Source organism: Nannobrachium achirus, assembly GCF_963921795.1.
Source record: "Nannobrachium achirus genome assembly, chromosome: 1".
Classification (NCBI taxonomy): domain Eukaryota; kingdom Metazoa; phylum Chordata; class Actinopteri; order Myctophiformes; family Myctophidae; genus Nannobrachium; species Nannobrachium achirus.
Genome location: NC_137810.1, coordinates 52,410,636 through 52,430,942, shown reverse-complemented (window position 1 = coordinate 52,430,942; position 20,307 = coordinate 52,410,636). Strand labels below are relative to the sequence as shown.

At 44.8% G+C, this 20,307-nt stretch overlaps 1 protein-coding gene across 1 annotated transcript; it reads right to left on the bottom strand.

The window, feature by feature from the left end:
• Positions 1 to 3,307: 3,307 nt before the first annotated feature.
• Positions 3,308 to 5,140, bottom strand: lingo3a (leucine rich repeat and Ig domain containing 3a; the record flags this gene model as incomplete). Its single annotated transcript, XM_080723612.1, has 1 exon — positions 3,308 to 5,140. One exon carries the CDS (start codon positions 5,138 to 5,140, stop codon positions 3,308 to 3,310), a length of 1,833 nt encoding a protein of 610 aa, XP_080579738.1.
• Positions 5,141 to 20,307: the final 15,167 nt, after the last annotated feature.

Below are 20,307 nucleotides of genomic sequence, written 5' to 3'. Positions count from 1 at the left end.
TGTGGCCAGCAGAGAGCAGCACCCCACAGAGCTGTACTTTTACAATAGAACTCCATTATGCCATATAAATGATCTACTGATAGTGCAGAGATTATGTCAAACCGGGGCATAGATATGTCTACGAAAATAAATTAGTTCACTTAGTCCTTTCTCACCTTCAGCTTAATGGTCGATGTCTGAAGTTCAGATATGAGGATTGGCATTAATCCCACTCATTTTTGCTGGTTGGCTCAGACATGGTGGTTTTATAGCACTGCAACATACACATAAGGTGTTGAAACATTTACTGTATATGAAGTTCTGTGGTTTTGTTGACAATGGATCGATGCTGTAAATGCTTATTGATTTTCACATTTCTATTAGCTTTGTGTCATTTGTACGTATGTCCTGTATGAAAAGCTTTTCATCTAGTTGCTGTTGAGTAATCTTCTGTTCAAGTGTGCCATTTTTTGCATAAAAAAAAAAAAAAGTCAAATTATGAGTAGATCTAATTTCATTTGAGCAATTTCGCAGAAAATCACTGAACAGGTTGTCTTATTGAACAGGTTGTATTATTTTACTCAACTCACTTTTGTGTATTCTGTCTGTATTATGTTTTATGCATTATTGCACACCACTTAGGACAAAATCCTAAAATGTCAAAACTATGTACAATTTCAAAGTTATGGCAGTGTCCAGCCCTTTGTGATTAATTATAGGGAGTTGATGGCCTCCTAATGCAACGCAATTCCCTCTGCTCCCTGGCTTATAGTGTTATCGTGACCTTTCTTCCAGCATCCAAGGTCTCCAACATATTAGCATTTTGCTAATGTCATGTCAGATACGTTGGTGATATGTTCCCTCCCCGGCTGGTCCCAAGGCCTCCCCCCAACAGTCTGCTGAAGCCCAAAATAGGAAAGTGAACTGAAAGTGGACACGAATGCCCAGGGACGTGCTGGGCCCCTGATTCAGCCCAGGAAAAAAGAGTTGGAGAGGCCCTCATTGCGCGCTATAGAGAGATCTCTCTCTATAGCGCTGCTGCTACAAAGATTTGCCATTTCAGATCATGACAAGTGACAAGCCAGTGGGCCAATTACATGAATTAGGCCTATATTTCGTTGTTGTCGGGTGGAAACCTTGTATGTCCAAAACCGTTTGTTTTGTATTTATCATTTAAAAAATTATTTAAACTAGTGAAAACAGCCGATCTACAAGCACAGATCTGCTGTTTTCACTACTTTTGTGCAAACAGTTTAATTTTTACTTTTGTGCAAACAGTTTAATTTTTTCCTAATGGCCTGGACCGGCACGAGAATGAACCGGCGGTTCGGGAGTTGTCCCGCTTTTCCCAATGGCCAGCACGTCCCTGCGAATGCCCTTCGCCAATGTATTTGTAGAGAGATAACGGACTAAGCATAATAAAGCTTCATTTATGCTCCGTCGTATGCCGGCGTCGCTTGTCAACAAGAAGTGATCTTGGCAGCAGTGGACGCCACAGTACAAATCGAGCTTAAGCACTGCAATGCCAGCAATAATGGACACTGGAGTGTGGAGGTTATAGGGTCGGGGAAGGCTCTAATTATCACTGGACATCACAGATTCATACCACTGATTTAGAAAGTTTAACTTTAACAGCAGAATTACCCACATGGTGAAATCACACAGTACAACATCATTAATATAAACAACCACAAGTATTGAAATGTTCAAGCATTACAAAATATATATTACATCTCATGTAATGTCCTATCTACAGTACACGGTATGACTGCTTTGACTTTAGGATAAAGGCATCCCAAACGTAATACCCGGTTTACAAAGTTTAGTGACTCAAAGTACAATGCTGACTCGCACGTTGTTTTATTTTTATCATACAGTATGTTCAGAGGGTGATGGTGTTGTTCACTGAGAGAAAACAGAACGAAAGGGTAAATCTAATCTGTATCGCGTGTCTGCATGAGTGTTCGTCACCATACGATTGTGCATCGGACCCTATCATTTTTGCTGGACGGACAGAAATCCTATTACCTGTCCTTGAAATAACTTGACATAACAGCTACAGGGAACGGCTTTTGATCGCGTCTAGCGTCAAGTAACACCTGGTGCGTTACGGTCAACTTGGCAGTGTTGTGCAGAGAGTGAGTGCATACCGCTGCTGTTCTCTAGGACAGCGGTCTTCAACGTTTTCAGGCCAAGGACCCCTTAGCTGAGAGGGAGATAAAGCAGGGACCCCCCATTACATATTGTGTAAAATTCTGAGAGGGAGATAAAGCAGGGACCCCCCATTACATATTGTGTAAAATTCTGAGAGGGAGATAAAGCAGGGACCCCCCATTACATATTGTGTAAAATTGTGTTGTAGATTTTCATTGACTTGTGTGACAGCACTGTTATCAGATTATGTTGGATTCATGTTAATGTGTTTTTAAATCGTCGATACTTAGTAAATTTGACCCTTCACTCTACTTGGTCTGCCAAAAATAGGTGATCTACAAGCTCTCAACACCTCGCAGTGCGAGGCGTTGAGAGCTTGTAGATCGACTATCTTTGGCTAAAGTTCTCCTCACAATAGGGATGCGAGGGTTCAAGTTGTTCATTTAAAACAATGATCCTATCACACAGAGATTTGGCGGCCCCCCTGTAGTAACTCTGAGGACCCCCTAGGGGCCCCGGACCCCCTGTTGAAGACCCCTGCTCTAGTCTAGGTATCTGATCTGATCTGGTGTGTGTAGCCCTGCCGTGAGCGCACACACACACACACACAAAAAAAGAAAAAAAGAAAAGAGTTCAGAGTTTAGCTTCAAATTACCAGTTCATAGCATTTGAAAATCCTGACCAGGGGGCAAGTCAGAATGTGCAGTGAATAGCTGTACTATTCAAATAATTATTGGCAAGTCCTTGGCATTCTATGAGCAGCACCCTGTTATTATGTATTCATGAATTTGGAGATAGAGTGCTAGAATCACCTTAGGTGAAGCAGGGAAGTGGTGTCCTTAATAGGAAGGGGATGAAGCACTGTGTTAGGAGAAGGATGTGGAGACTCCCGGAGCCAAGTGCCGGGGAGTGGAGAGAATGGGTCTGGGTCTGTTTAACAGTCTACTTGAGACGGCATTCACTATAAGCCACATTTCTTCTGCACAATCATGTATAATACAACACAGAACAGAGACACCGAAGAATCGTGTGCATATCAAATTCCCACACTGCCTTCTGCAGATACACACAGTATATTTTAGATACCAAAACAATGCCCCGTCATATATTTGTTTCCTTCCTTCGATAGTCTATGTTTCCCAGCTTGAGGCAGCTATTAAACAATCCCCTGCCCTCAAATCATTTTCATGTTGAACTTGCGTGCCCCTCCCTGTCCTCCACTGGCAGCGGGTCCATCTACCTTCCTGAACGAGTATTCCACTGAGAAGTTGTTCTTGTGCTGTCCTCTCCCTCGACTCCACACAAAAAGCAAAATAAAACAGAAGAGAACTACCCCCAGGAACATGATGCAACCCATGGCTGTGGATATGAGGATGGTCTTTAGGTCCAGTGTGAACTTCAGTAAGACCCTTGTGTCATTCAGATTAGTGTCATTAAGGTCCCCAGCGTAATAAGTACGGTTGGCCATGAGAGCAGCGTCTAGCGGAAGCCCGCTAACTGTCAGTGTAGCGAAGTAGGTGTCATTGCCACCGGCATTGCTGGCGATGCAGATATAGGTTCCAGTATCTGCCACCTGGGCGTACCGGATCTCTAGCGTGCCTTCTGCTAGCACCGTCAGGCGACCACTGCTCTTGGTGGTGATGCGGCGGCGCTGCGGCGAGATCCAGAATATCACCGGCGTGGGCTCGCCATCTGCGCGACACACGAACGACACCACCTGCCCCTCACGAGCCGATATCTGCTGCAGCTTCCTGTTGCGGATCTTGGGCTTCTGACAGGTGAAGTGGTCAAAGAGAGCGGAGTCGGAGAAGCCGCTGAGTGCCCGGCCTTGCACCTCGACGGGTGCGGCGCACACTGGCGACGCGCCGTCAAAGTTGAGCGTCTTCCTGCGCTGCAGGATCCAGAGCAGGCGACAGTCACAGGCCAGAGGGTTCCTGTCTAAGCGCAGGGTCTCCAGGGTGTTGACCGACTGAAAGGCCGCCTCCTCTAGCGTGACCAGGCCGTTAGTGGAGAGGTTGAGCAAGCGGATTTGCCGCAGCCCCCCCAGCGCGTACGGCTGCACCGTCGCAAGGTTGGTGTTGACCAGATGCAGCTCTTTCAGCCTCACCAGGTCACGCAGTGCCCAGGACTCCAGGACGGAGATGGGGTTGTGGGAGAGGTTGAGGCTGGTGAGATGGGCCAGGCTACGCAGGGCAGAGGTGGGCACGGAGGTGATGTTGGTATGAGTGATGGACAACCAAGACAGATTGAGGCCCTGCAGACTGTGAGTGGAGATGTACTCTAGAAAGGGCCAGTGATCGATCTCCAGGCCCCTTAGGGCCCCCAGTTTGCGGAAGTTCTGGTCCTCCAGGGCCGTGATACTGAGGTGGCGGAGCCGTAGAGTCACCAGGTTACGGAGGTAGGACAGAGACTGGCTGGAGATGGACGTCAGGTTGCATCTCTCGATGGTCAGCTCTCTCAACCCTACTAAACCCAGAAAGGCCTTGTTGGAGATATACACCAGATCATTGTCTCCAACCTCCAAGTTCCTCAGGCTCTTCAGGTCCTGGAAAGTAAAGTCCAGAAGAATGACAATTTTGTTTCCACTGAGGTCCAGTGACGTGAGGTTGGAGAGGCGCGAGAAGGCCCCCATGGGCACCAGCTTCAGCTGGTTAGCCCTCAGAGACAGCACGCGCAGGTTCCGCAGGCTGGAAAAGGCATTCGGCTCCAGGGTACTAATCGTGTTCTCGCTCAGATCCAGTTCTTCTAGACGTGCGTATGCGGAAAGGTCATTATGCTCTACCCAGCGAAGTTTATTCCCGCTCAGGTCCAGGACTTTGGTGTCCAGGGGGATGCCTTGTGGGAGGGTGGACAGGCGATTGCCTCGACAGGACACAGCCTTGAGCTTAGCCATGCAGTCACAACGCTGGGGACACCCCTGGCTCTGCACAGCGGACGCCAAGACCAGCAACAGCAGGAACAGGCCGGGGAAAAGCCAGAATGCATCCGTGCCCAGGCACAGTGCCATGGCCCTTCCTTTCCCCCCGGTCCTGTCTGGGGCTGGATCTCTGGGCCAGACACCTGAGAATACAAAAAAAGCAGAGGATATGGGCGTTAGACGAGTGAAAATATGAGAGTCAAAGGGGAGCGAGAGAGAAAGAGGGGAGGAGGGGTAGGGCAAGAAAGAGGAACGGAAAGGAGGTTCAGAGAGAATGAGCAAGAGAGACACAGAGAGAAGAAGAGACAGAGAGGGTCAAATGAATGCAACTCAATTCCCCTTCAATAGCAGTGATCAAACACGCTAAATGGGTGGAATTACAATTACAGACTCTAATTAACCTGGCACAGAAGTGAAATTAAAGCCAGAGCCATCTCTGAGATTAGTCCTCAGAGGACTTGGGCTGAACACATTGTGCTGGGTTTAGATTGAATTACACTTCCTGGCATGTAGTCATATGGTACCTTTCCTGCAGATTGAGACCGTGATGAAATAGTTACATTTTAATGTCAATGTTTCAGGTTTTCATTTTTTGTGTGTTTTGTTTTAGTTAATTACCTACTTTGTCATGCTACAGTGTTACACAAAATTAACAAAAATAGCTGATCTATAAGCTTGCAATGCAACACGTTGTGGCTTGTAGATCTGCTATTTGTTCACAATATCTGGGGAAGAAGCTGTAAAGAGAAAGTGGTTAAGTGTGTCTGTGGGTTTTATAAATATTTAACCAATGAAAAGTATTTGCAAGAGCGTATGACTAAATAATAACTACTCCATTGGAATTGTTTTAACTCATCGATTGCCACGTGACGAGTTTCCCAAGTTATTCCAGTCCAGGCCGCCACCCCCAAGTTCCCAGAACTTTTATTTCATTTAATTAATAATCGCGATGGTGCACATCTGCTGTAAAAGAATGGGACCCGGTTTCCAACAGGAAATAGGAAGTGATTAAAAAAAACGGATCTCCATTCACTCCCATGTTACATTTTGCAGGAAAACGCCCATATCTCAAAGTGAAAACATGCTTACAAATTAGCTCATAGCTTTCGAAACGGATTGACGGTTTAACGTGTGGATGTGCACGGATATGCACAATCTTACTTGACATGGATATGCTGTGACTACTTTTAAAAGGTAAGAAAAAGAAAAATAGCTGGCAGGGAACGACATACAAGGTTTCCACCTGACAGCAACAATATATTATTCTGTATTATTGTCACAGGCTTGAATGAAACATCACAGGAAACAGTCAGCCACAGTCAATGGTACAAATCAAAGATGTCAAGGAAATGGAAAACTGTCAGGCACAATGAAAACTCATTTTTTTTCATGTTGTCAGAATATATTATGCATTATGCATGTAACCAAATGTGACAAGATCTCAAAGGCAAAACAACACTCAGCTATTCGCCCTTGTACAGTATATTCTCTTCAGTGCATCCAGATGTTTCAGGAGGACAGGGGGGAGGGACAGATGACTTTGTGTACAGTACAGTAGGTGTCTGGCAAGGTCATTCACCATACAGTAGCACGTGACTGCAAACGACTGCATCACCATAACTCCATCCATCACATCATCCATTGAGCATACTGTACGTAATGGACTCGTAATGGGAGAAACCTGCCTGGACTGCCTATCCCACACACGCACAAACACACAAGGTTGTGCGCGCACACACACACGCACACACACACACTATGAAGCTCCATCCGTACAACGTTTGACGCGTTGTGTACTTTTCCATTGACCCACAATACACACACACACACACACACACACACACACACACACACACACACACACACACACACACACACACACACACACACACACACACACACACACACACAGCATGTGCGCAATAATATAAAATCCATTATGAATTATTAACTAGAGTGAGGGGGAGCACCTTATGAAAACATGTTCCATATAACGTCATAATAATTGAATGCTGAACGCGGCAGTATGGTGGAAAAGTATTAAAAAGCCATGAGACCCGTCACTCTCATTAGCTTACGCATGAGGAGGTCCCCCGAACTACCGGTATGCGTTGCGATATTAAATTCACAGGCGCACGCAAGCACACATTTACGCGCATTTACTCTTACGCGCGGTGAAAGATTCATGTGCCCGCCCACGCATTACCACAAACGGCTTTGCATCTCCCAAAGGAATCGTCTGCACTTTCTCTGCGACAGAATCAGCACATCCATAAACTCTATGGAAATCCCTTTTCTAACGCACCAAAACTCCAATGGGTTGTGCTGTCATGAATAAGGGAAAGAGGAAAACAAGTCAAGTAAGTCTGCCAAAACTGAATGCTAGTCTTTGTAAAAAGTTACCAAATAACAGCAAGTGGTGGAGGGGTGGTGGGAGAGGGGTACTTTTCTGCAAAACTTTTCCCCTGCAGACATAATAGTTAAGAGTTGAGCCGGAAGGCAAAGCTCTCTGTTTACCGAGCAATCTTCGTCCCTACTCTCACCTATGGTCATGAAGTGTGGGTCATGACCGAAAGTATAAAGTCGCGGGTGCAAGCAGCCGAAATGGGTTTCCTCAGACGGGTGGCTCGTATCTTCCTTAGGGATAGGGTGAGAAGTTCAGTCACCCGAGATAGACTTGGAGTAGAACCGCTGCTCCTACACTTGGAAAGGAGTCAGCTTAGGTGGTTCGGGCATCTAGTACGGATGCCCCCCGAGCGCCTTCCTAGGAAGGTCCTCGATGCGCGTCCCACTGGGAGGAGACCCCGTGGCAGACCAAAGAACAGATGGAGGGATTATATCTCCAAACTGGCTTGGGAACGCCTCGGTATACTCCCTGAGGGAGTGGAGTAAGTTGCTCAGTGTAAGGAAATCTGGAGGTCTCAGTTGGAACTGTTACCCCCGCGACCCGATTCCGGATAAGCGGTTGAAGATGGATGGACCCACAGGCCCAAAAGCTCAAGGAATAGGGTTGAACATTCCTTGGGATAAAAACGGCCCCACAAAACTGTGAAAAGTGATGACTCATCAAAAAAAAGTGAAAGAAAGTGATGACTCATCACTTTTCCCAGTTTTGTGGGGCCGCTTTTAGCCCAAGGAATGTTTTTCATGCAAAAAGAAATGCTTGCAATGGTTTCAGAATCATTAAGAACCCCTAGTTTGACCCCTCACATGCTACTTAAAGCAGATTTTTTTTAGATATATTTTTAGCTTTTCCTGTATAGTGAAGTCAATGGGACAGTGAATATACAAATGGCCAACCTTTTTTCGCAATGTTTCTGGCAGAGAAGACCACTCATTCTGTAGACCTTAATGACCAAACTAATAAATAAAACAGAAATAAAAAGTACGGCATGACATCATAGGTCATCTCACAATTTGGGTGACTGGGTCCCCGGCCAGGTACACAGATACAGAAACTCCACCAAAACTATAGCGAAGAAATGCTGAGAAATATTAAGAGTTCAAAGGGAGAGTTGAAGGGAAACATGGTGTCAGAGGGGTTTCTAACCCCACCTGCTCCAGGCTCAGATGACTTAATAAGTCCTTTCATGTCCCTGAATTCTACACATGCTCCGATTACCACCACCCTCCCCTGATTAGGGAGTGAGAATTCCCATTAGTCAATCTGCCACTGCATAAAACTGTCTAATTAATAAAGCAATAACAAATGGTTGGCCGAGATGCAGGTAAAAAAAGGCAAAGGATATGGCTTAAAATGTCATTCTGAGAAATGGCCCACACCCACTAAAGCATACTATTCTCAATAGAAATCCGAGCTAATATGACCGTAAAAGAAAAAAGCACACTCATCGGGTCTCTTAACGATAGACAACTACCGGACGAGTGAGGCAGATTTTAATTTGCATAACAGACCTGCAGGTTTTAAAAAAAACTCAAAACTTCCATCTTGGCATGCAGCAGCAATTTCGTACAGCTACCCATCTCTCTGACCTTTCCTCCTCATCAACATTATTCAGGCAGCATGTCACTACTATGCAGCCTAGAGAGAGAGAGAGAGAGAGAGAGAGAGAGAGAGAGAGAGAGAGAGAGAGAGAGAGAGAGAGAGAGAAACTTAGCCTAAGAGAAACTCACCAGATGGTTCACAGGTTTGAGATTTCTTTCCTCAAATACTACTGTATGTGGGCGGTTACCGCAACAGCAGGATTTGAGCTGAGTAACCACACACCTCCATTGCCTGACACCCCCCCCCCCCCCACCCCCCCACACCAGCCCCTTGCACACACACAAAAAGAAAATATCTCCAATTTCCCTGTCAGTCACGTGGGCAGCTCTCAGTTCCCATATCTGGTAGCAGTCAGTCTCTAAACAAGCCCCCAGGCCCCAGCCATCAGGCAGGCCAGCGCGCCATAGGTCAACAGCAGGTGGCTAGCAGCGCAATGCCTGCAACACATACCTCACATACGACCTCTGTCATTGGACTCACCCGAGGCGCAAACAGTTCCAAATAGACCTGTTCAAACGAGGGCCACCGTCGCACGTGCCAGGGTTTAAGCAGCACACAAATAAATCCATCAATGTCAGACCACCATAGCTGCTCTTTAGTAGCTTGTGCACATCCATAATTACACCGCACAACAAGCATCTAAAGCTCTGCTCTCCTGACTGTGCGTCAAGCTCTGAGATTCTGCCGCTGCAGGTGTCAGAGGCGCAGAGGAGAGGGGTGGGGTCGGGGTTGGGTGGTGGGCGGGAGGTTACAGGTGCAGCCTGAGTGGATGAGGGTCAGGTGTGTGGAGGGATGCGCTGTCTCATCTCTGACGCTGTGAGAAGATTAATTGTTGACCACTTGCCCTGTGTCCTCACACGATATTTCAACTGCCCTTTAAAAAAGCGTGTTTATTTCACCTGCCCTTTTTAGAGAGGTGTGTGTATGTGCGTGTGTGTGTGTGTGTGTGTGAGAGAGAGAATTATGTAATATGCCTTAGTAGTAGGTGGCAGTGTAATGTGCACTCAGTACAGGATCAAATATTGCCAGTCATATGTATTATGTACTGTCAGCAGCAATGCATTGACTGCCATTGAAAGATGAAAGGACAATACTGGAGGTGTCTAATGTCACATGGCAGCTGTCCAAGACAGGGTCTATGTAAAAAACAATGAATAATATATGGAATCATTGTGTGTGTAATCTGTGTATATATATATATATACCTGTATATATATATATATATATATATATATATATATATATATATATATATATTTTTTTTAAGGGTGCAACGGTTTACAAAATGTACGGTTCCGTTCGCTTCGATATTTTGGTGTATGAATGTATTTTTATAACTACGTATTTTTTTGTTTTAACTTTGAACAATATGGTACTCAACCTCTAGGGTAGTGGTTCTCTAAGTGGGCTCTGCGGAGGGGGTTCCAGGTGAATGTGGATGTGGAGTGGTATTGTATTTTTCGGTACCGGGTCATTCGGTTTGGTAGTCTATCAGTCTGAGCCATAGTTGAGGACTGATGCGGACAGAATAGCATTTGATCAACCATGGCAGACCTGTTTCACTGCGACAATTATTGGCAGTGCAACAAATCATTTTAAAGGCTCGATACTGAAAAATTCTCAATAATAATATTCTCATAAATAATGTTTATATGTGTTTTACATGTGCTCCCAAAATTCAGTAGGGCAGTTTTGTGATGTCGGGCCATGCTATATACTGTACAGTAAAACAGGGTTTGTCTTTCCCCTCAAAAGTAGACCTACCGTACTATCACATATCACATTGCTACGTGTATGACGTAACAAAACAGAGCCACCATAACTGAACGCAGTAATATGAACATTCTGCAGAACCAAGAAGTGCCAAGAAACATTTGACTTTCAATCCAGCAGCGTTGGATTGGATCTTAGTTGACATACAATGCAACACTTTTTTTTAAATAAATATTGTTTTTTCACAATGCCCACAAGCAGCCAGTTTGTCAATGTGGGGACAATGGACGCATCTGGGTATTTTTCACGTAGCGCGGCTTCGCTATTGAACAGTGAGTGTCACCGCCTTCATTCACAAACTGCATACATAACAACTTAATATTGACAGCTAAATGTTGGACGGGGAAGCCACGCTGTTAGCAGACTATTTGCTTTTCATGCACCTGTCATGAACCTAGCCAGGTTTACGGTTACATACTTGGCCGTCTCTGCTGTCAACAGACTGTAAACCAGCAGGCTTGGTGAGATACAGACATCGTTGCAAGCATTTGGCTGCTAACCCGTGAGTTCCCGGCTTGCCTCGTATGAAACAATAGATTGTATAGATTCATGCAGCAAGGCAGGGGACTGAGTGCATCACTCAAAGCTGAAAGCCCGATCCACAGAGCCAGTCAGTTGGTAGAATGTTCTCTTCCATCAACATACAGCATGGTACTGTACTGTATACATCCTCGTTTACCTGAAATTACAACATCAAAACTGACAACAGCATATCGTTGTTGTCGGGTGGAAACCTTGTATGTCCAAAAAATGTTTTGTATTTATCATTTTGAAGTGAAAATAACCTATCTACAAGTAAGGCGTTGTGTGCTTGCAGATCTGCTATTTTCTGTATGATGAGGCAGGGCTTTAATTTACGAAAAAACTTGAAAATTTGAAACTTGGAGATACAACATTTCTGACCGACAGTGACAATATAATCTTTTTTTTTTTTTTACCAGTTGAGTTTTCATGTTATGGTAACACAAATTCACTTAAACATTAACGCATCAATTTACGTTTAAGCGCACATTATAACATACAGGGCACTTTCCATTGCGTCTACGACGTACCTACATGGAATGCCTCATGTCTCATATTTATTCTCACATTTCGCAAGGATTCGTTCGTTGTATTGTTCGCCTCCTGGATAATTAGATGGAGTGAGAGTCCTGCATTTCTATACTAGGCTGCCATTCTAGATTGGCCCCTGACCCCGTGAGCCCATATAGCCTGAAAAAACGTCCAGATTTATTCTTGGTTGCTCGTGGTATCGCACTGACTCGCACGCCAGGCCAAAATAGATCTACAGTACAAGCCCACAATGCGTTGCATCGCAGCCTGTTATGAACTTGTATATCTCTTATTTCCGCTACGTGACGCGATGACCAACCAAGTATACTGTAAATCAGGCAACACAGACAGTAGAGTGGGCGGACCGACTGACCCTGAATGCATGTGTTCTCTGACTGCAGCCCAATTACCCTTCAACCACTGTAGCCACCAAATGCGAATGGAATTGTGTGTGTGTGTGTGTGTGTGTGTGTGTGTGTGTGTGTGAGCATGTGCATGTGCGTGTGTGTGTGTGAGCATGTGCATGTGCATGTGTGTATGAGCATGAGTAAGCTATAGAAATATCGTCACAGAAATGTTCTTTCTTTCACGCAGCCAAAGACAACCAGGTTCAGGTTAGCTAGCAACAGAGCCAGATTTAGACGGTGGAGTGGGCTGTGTGAAGACGTAGTAAAGGGTAAGGGGCTCGATGTTCATCCACTCCCCGCCGCTCAAAAGAAAGCCCTTTGCACACAGGCGCGTTTAACCGCACGGATAAAACGGACAATATAATTTTTTGAAAAGAAAACAATGATTCTCTATGACCTCATGCACACCGGCTCCGAATTAGCCGTGCGACGAGTGGCTGCCGCCGTGCGTTTTTTTCTCGATCGAACCCAGTTCGATTCGTGCGTCTTGTCGCATGCGGTAAAAAACTCATCACTCCTTTTATGACTCCTTTTTGGATCCGCAGCGCCGATTCCGCACAGCCTTGCACACCAAATCCAATGCGTTTTATTCATGCCGCAAACGAAAAAAACGCAACTGTCCTGTGTGCAAAGGGCTTTAACTCTGGCAACCACCTCTGCATTCATTTCCCTCACATCTCTCCTCTTCTCACTTCCTCCACCTCCTCTTGTCTCGTTCTCCTTGTCCACCAAACCCGGGGGGTTGAAACCAAGGCAGTAAATTAAGCTAATGAGGCTGTTTAATGCAAATTATGTCCTTTTCTTTTGCTATTTTAAGTTTGACGGAGCCCCCGTCCTGTTGCAACGCGGCCGACATTTAGGCAGGATCAGACAGAGGCCACGCCGCTGATGCCCGGGCAAATCGAAACACATTTATACCCCCGGCCTTCAACAAACCCTGGTAATGTATGCAAACAGTAAAGTCTGCCTAATAATCCAAGACACATTTGTCTCTCCGTGTCTGCCTGTGTGGGTGTAATGTACACGGAGCAAGGGGCGGGAAATACATACAGACTGTGAGTGTGTGTGTGAGTATGTGTGTCTTGATGCATCAGCCCACATATTAAGTAGGTATAAGCCAGTGGTGGAAGAAATACTGTTGTTACAAGCAAAATATTGGTATCAAAATATACTTAAAGTACCAACAGTAAAAGTACTAAAATATTTCAGAATAGCAGATCTACAAGCTCAAACACGTCACATCGCGAAGCGTTGTGAGCTTGTACTGTAGATCGCCTATTTTCAAAAAGCATAAAATAGGGCTAAACTAGTGGCTAAAGTTTTCAAATAATTTTAGTGGAGTAGAAGTACAATATTTGCCTTGAGGTGTAGTGGAGTAGAAGTAAAAATATTGAAAATTGGAAATACTCCAGTAAAGTAATTTTTTTTTTTTACCTTTAAGTACAGTACTTGAGTAAATGTACTTAGTTACTTTACACCATTGGTGAAAGCGAACGGAAATGGAAAATCATTTTCCCAAAGAAACCATCCCATATGATGTATGCCCCCCCCCCTCCCATCCTAACGGCCCCATGCGGGCCTTAGGATAAATCAAGTACACAAGTGAAGAAGGTGAGGCTGCCAGAGTGCTATGACGCAGGTGTAGGACACAGGTGAGAGATAAGCAGGGAGCGTGAGCATGAAAGAGAGAGAGAGAGAGAGAGAGAGCGTGTGTGTGTGTGTGTGTGTGTGTGTGTGTGTGTGTGTGTGTGTGTGTATGAGCGCGGGGGTGTAGCTAAGTACTCTCCAGGAAGCCATGCAGGCAGAAGCACACTCCTGAAATGGATGGACTTACATTGATTTCACTTTCCACCGTGCCCACTCATCATGCCTTATATAAGCCGTAAATGTGTGCGTTAAAGGTGCCTGCTAAGTGTGTGTGTTTGTGTGGGTGTGTGTGTGTGTGTGTGTGCATGCGCGCTGAATACAGTAGCCTATGGTCACAGCTGGGAACATGGCACTAATTCACGCTGAGGGGAACCGTCACCAGCCAAGCGCTTTACTCTGTTTAGGGAGGCCCTGAGCAGTACCCTGGGAACCACACACACACACACACGCACGCACGCACACACGCACACACGCACACACACACACACACACACACACACACACACACACACACAGAGAGAGAAAGCAAGAGAGGGAATGAGAGAAGGAAGATTGATTCACCAGATAGGTCCTGTTCCCATCGGTGCCCCTGTACCTGCCACCTTGTAGCCGGGTGATGGATCACCACTACGGTGCCAAGGCCACGCCACCCACCACCCTGCAAGGACACCCAGGCACTGGATAGAAGACAGCAAAGTGGCAGACAGAGGTGGAATGTGTGTGTGTGTGTGTGTGTGTGTGTGAGGCATGTGCTTGTGAGTGTGCGCACACACCCATCTGTCTGTATGACTGTGTACTGTATGGAAGATGAGAGGCGTAAACAGCTATGGGTATTGTGTGTGTGTGTGTGTGTGTGTGTGTGTGTGTGTGTGTGTGTGTGTGTGTGTGTGTGTGTGTGGACATTGCGTTGACAGGGGAGGTCAGCAGAAGATGGACTAGGGGCGGAGTGCACAAACAGACCACTTACAGTATTTGTTGTGGTTTTGCCCTCAGGCTAGGGCTGTCACGATTATGACATTTTACATGATGATTAATTATCACTCAAATAATTGCGATTTAATTGTGTTTTTGTTTCTGTTCGCCTTGAAGGCTTTGAAGTTGCTGACATATTTGAATGAACTTTACACTTAAAAAAGAACATTGTAAATAGCCGATCTACAAGCTCACAACGCGTCGCATCGCGACGACACTATTTTTTTAAAGGTTTGAAAATATATGCAACATTTTTCAACATGTAAATGATTATGACGATTATGATAAAATTACGTGAAATAATTGCGATTAGACGATTATATAATAATTGTGACAGGCCTACATCAGGCACCACAACAAAAGCACTATTGCTATTGTATTAACTCATGAAATACACCTGGAAGATCCATGATATTATTACTGTACTGTATGACTGTTCATGACAGTCTCGTCTCGAACAGTTTGTGTAAGTGTTGATGATGGCCCTTTTCCACTATAACAACGGCTCTTTGCGTCGCAAAAGTTGTCCTGCGTCTCACTGACTATCCTATGTCCTAGCTGCGCGTCTCACTAACCGTCCTATGCTAAAGTTGTACAATGAAACCAAGGGACACAAAGAGGGGTGAGGATGAAGAATGTGACTTGCCATGTGCGATGAATTTTTCACGAGAGAACCGTTCGAGGGCTTGTGGACACGGAGGCCTCTACGAGCGGGGCCTGAATAATTGACGACGTCACGGTCCACGGTCATGACCCACTGACATAGAGCTACTGACCTTACTTCAGCAGAGCCCTGCCTATAGACAGAGACACGGTGCTCTATCTAAGATTCTATGTGCACGGAGAGCACTTTCAGAAGTGCTTTCAACCAGGCATGTGCACACATAGACATAAAAGGCCTTTTATCCATCTGCCCTTTTATCCATCTGTAAAAAAAAATCCTCTCCAGACCATGAATGCAGTTTTTACTATGGTAAAAGAAATGCAAATGCCCCCTTTTCCGTGCAATACCTGAAGGCAGCATTCAAGAGAATTGCCTTGTCCAAACTCTCCTGAACCTGAATGCAGCATGTTGAAAGAGTCTGAAATGAAGGCACCGCTCACTTCACACTCTGTGTGATTTTCATATTCCATCCTGATTGGCTAAGATAAGCTTCAAAAGTTTGCACGAGTTGTCGGTTTTGAACAAAATGCCTCAAAATCATGAACGCAGCATGCAATTGCTGTGCAACTTTGCACACACATTCCCAATAGGTCAAGAAATTTCATTTTTTTCTATTCAGCCTCATGGTGGTGCTATGACAGGCCGATTCACATTTTTACCTACAGTATAAGCGGACTGATCAGTGTGAAACATTGCAAGCACACTCCCAGGAAAAAAACTGCATTTTTCACATCTGCCTTTTATAGTGCCACCAGGAGGCAGATTTTTGAACGATTTTTGTCCAAACATCAGGCAAATCGGTACACATTATCTCTATAGTCATATGATCAACTCAACATGGATCTGTTCCATCCTGATTGCCATCTACATTTTGCAGGAGTGATTCACTTGGAACAAAATGCCTCGAATCATGAACGCAGCGATTCCACTCACTTCTATAATGACTGAATTCCGAACATTGTTGTCCCACTATGACCTAAAGTACCTGGCCTGGCAGAGACCTGTGCTCTGAGGAGCATTTATTTTTCTAGTTTTCCTCTCCTTTCCAAAACCACCACCTCCATTACTACCGCTGCAGTAATGAACTTTGCAGAAAAGCTGCAACCGCAAAAGAGAGAAAAATGTGCACGGTTCTAAATTTAGTTTAAGTTCCTATTATTAAGCATCCTCCTGACACTAGATTTAAAACAGTGCTCTTGCTTTTCATTTAAGTTATTTACGTTGCTGCCAGTGTCTGGGAATAGGTGGAGCAGCCATGTCTAAACTATCTCATTGTCTCCACAGCATACACACTGTTGTTTTATCGGTATGGGCTGTCACCCTGCATGCAGCTATGTTTAAAGACTGGTTTATCCTCAGCTGCGAGTTGGTGTTGCGCGCCGAAACTAGCAGATCTACAAGTTCGGAACGTGTTGCGGCGCGGCGCACTCTGGTCTTGCATATCTCGCGACGCTGACACGCGACTAAGTACAATTGAGGATTAAAGATCCTTGCACAGATTGGGGTAGGGAAGGTCCCACACAAACACTCCCAAACAATCTAAGCCCCTGAAGGCAAAGTCAGTTTGAGTTAACACAAAGGAGGGCTGTGGCTCAAAAGAACATTAAGTTAGATGCCACTTTGCGAGGGGCCACGGTCCATCAGGGTAATGCACTGTGGCACATTCTCCCCTAGTCACACACACTGACTCAATGAAGCCAGTCAAGGCTGATAAGAACACCCTTTGCTGTGTTAACTTAACAGTCCACAGCCTCACACATCATTCATTATCAACACACTGTGACGTTAATTCATCATTGTGCCCAATCACTTTAGGGTCCATTATGTAAGTGACAGGCTTATTTATTATATATATTTTGGAGCCGCATGAAAAAACACTGCTAAATAGAATATTATTGAATATCTAATGGTTGAAAGTTTGTTTTATTTGACAGGGACCGTGCTCATTAATGGACATGTCAGTTTTCACTTCAATGTAAATGAGCCAGAGTTAGCCAGCCGTAGGCTAATTTTCATCTGTGGTCCCTGGACCCCCCTTGGTGGTGATCAACCCCCCAATCCAACCCTTGATGCTGAGTGCCAAGCAGGGAGGCATTGGGTCCCATTTTTATAGTCTTTGGTATGACCCGGCCGGGGAATTGAACCCCCGACCTCCCAGTCTCAGGGCGGACACTCTAACCACAAGGCCACTGAGCTGGTTTCCTTAATTTACTTTTATTTACTTTTTTATTTTTTTACATTCATGTTTTCTATTAGCTCAAAATGAAAATTTCTTCCAATATGACAGACACAATCCATTTTTTTCATAGACGGTAAAAGAAATTGACGAATGGACCGTGACGTCACCCACTGTTTTTTACTGATCAGTTCTGAAGCCTCAAGTTCAGCGTTTTTCACTCAGTAGAACCCCGGTATACTTGTCTTGTCAACCACAACGTAGCCACGCCACAAAAGCATACCCTTCTTTATAATACATTTTTAAATGAATGGGATAAACGCATATCATGGCGCGTGAATGAAGACTTGAAACAAGCGATTGAACACATAATGTCTTTAAGCCGACGTCAGCAAGGGGGAGAAGACGACACGACAGCCAGCCCCATGGCCTCCCCTAACTAACAAGAAATCTTGTGAAATAAAATGTCGTCAACCAATCATCAAGGACGATGATACACAAAAGAAGAAGAAAAGGTTTACTACGGTATTAACATCTACTGTACGTAACATCCAGATTTGATTGGCCAAGCTTTGTGTGATGTAATGCTATGATCAGGCTGCATACTGTAGCTGCCATGGAGATCTAGTTGGGAGCGAGGCTGCAGAGCGGTCTGATTCATCAAATCCCAGTGATTCTCAAACTTAATCATTTCAAAGATCCCCAGTTTGATGCAAGGTTTTAAATCTCTGGGACTGCAATCTACATCCTAAAATCCTCAGTGATCATTTCACTCTGAGTGGATGGATTTGCACATTCTCTGAGTTACAGACCCACAAGCATCCAGTTGGTTCCTAATCCTAAATATCAAATAGAAAGATGCAATTGGAAATTGCGAGTGTGGTTGCTGACGGTTGCTGACTGTATTCTACAGTAAGCTAACTGTCATGTGAAGCTCGACCAATTGATTCCCTATTGATTCCCACTCCCATTGATTCCCAATCCCTGCCATTTCCAATGGCAGCGGAAAAGTTACCCTAGTAATCAATAAAGTTTCTGGAAAAGTTACCTAGTAATAGATAAAGTTTCCCCAGGACTATAATGTGTTGCCCTGTTGGGCAACCACACTAATAATTTAGTTGGCGACCCACTGGAACGCCTTCAAAGACCCCCGATATGTCCATATATAGAGACATAGATATTTAGGGGTCCATAGCCGCCGATCCAACCGATATGTCCATATATGCATGGCAATATATGGGCATATACTGATGACATCAGGGATCCCCATATATGGGCATACAAGAGACACAGACTGACAGACAGATAGAGAGATCTCCATATATGGTTACAAAAGGACACAAACAGACGAGTACAAAAGGTTACTCTGACAAAGCCTCGGACACTATGACCGAGACATATATTGGTTGGATCGGCGGTGCGGCGTAGGCGTGAGGGCCACGTTGCGGTCCGAACTCTAGACATGAGTGCTGCATAGTGGCCCAAAAAGGACAGTACAGTTCATTGATACAAATGGATAAAGACCCCAAGAAAGCCCAATTCATACACAGATCCAGATTTAATCGGCCAAGCTTCGAGTGACGCAGATCAGCTCAGCGCTCGCTCAGCTCAGTTCGGCACTACTAGATTTTCAGGCCGCAAAGCTGCTGGGAAATCTAGATGTGAACAACAACAAAGAAGTAATAATAAAGAATAATAGCAACAGTACCAAAAAACAGCGACAGAAGAAAATCATGACCGATCAGCTGGTCATAACTGGGAGAACTGGGAGATGGAATCTTGGCAAGTACATAAAACAGGGTTCCCACACATTTTTACCAGTGAATTTCCAAAACCTTTCCAGAATATTTAAGCCAATTTCCAGGACTATATAACAATAATTCAGCGCAATAACGAGTCACTTACTCCTATGTGCAATGCCTAAACACAGGCAATGTAGCAAAAATAAAGTGTGCACGCTGCAAACGGGCCGTGGCGTGCATGCGAATCGTGCACAATGGACACGATTTCATATCACGATTATTGTGACTAAAGATATCGCGATTTACGACATTATCGTGATAATCAAAATCCATTATCCTGGGGCGGAACATTTGCCAAAAAAGAGCAGATCTACAAGCTCACAACGCGTTGTGAGCTTGTAGATCGGCTATTTTTTGGCAAAGACATTTGATAGAGAGTGAAACAAGACTGTTGCCCACGTCAAACGGTTCGAACCCTTAAAGTCAATTTATGGTGGCAGTAAATGAGTTCACAAAATCAATAACCAAAAACAACGCATAGATATCTTTTCCAGGACCCTTGATCAATTCCAAAACTTTTCCAGTCCTGGAAAAATATTTGTCTAATTTCAAAATATTTCCAGGAATTTCATGACCGTGGGAACCCTGATAAAAGTCATTCACCTGTCATTGTGAAAAGCTTGTGGACGCTGCTTTAACAGTGGAGGAGCATAAAATTGGATTTGTTATATGGAGGTCAGTGTCCTTTAGTGTGTTGCATTGTGGGGTAATATTGTTTGGAAGAGAGCCGACGGCACACACCTACTATACAGGGTTG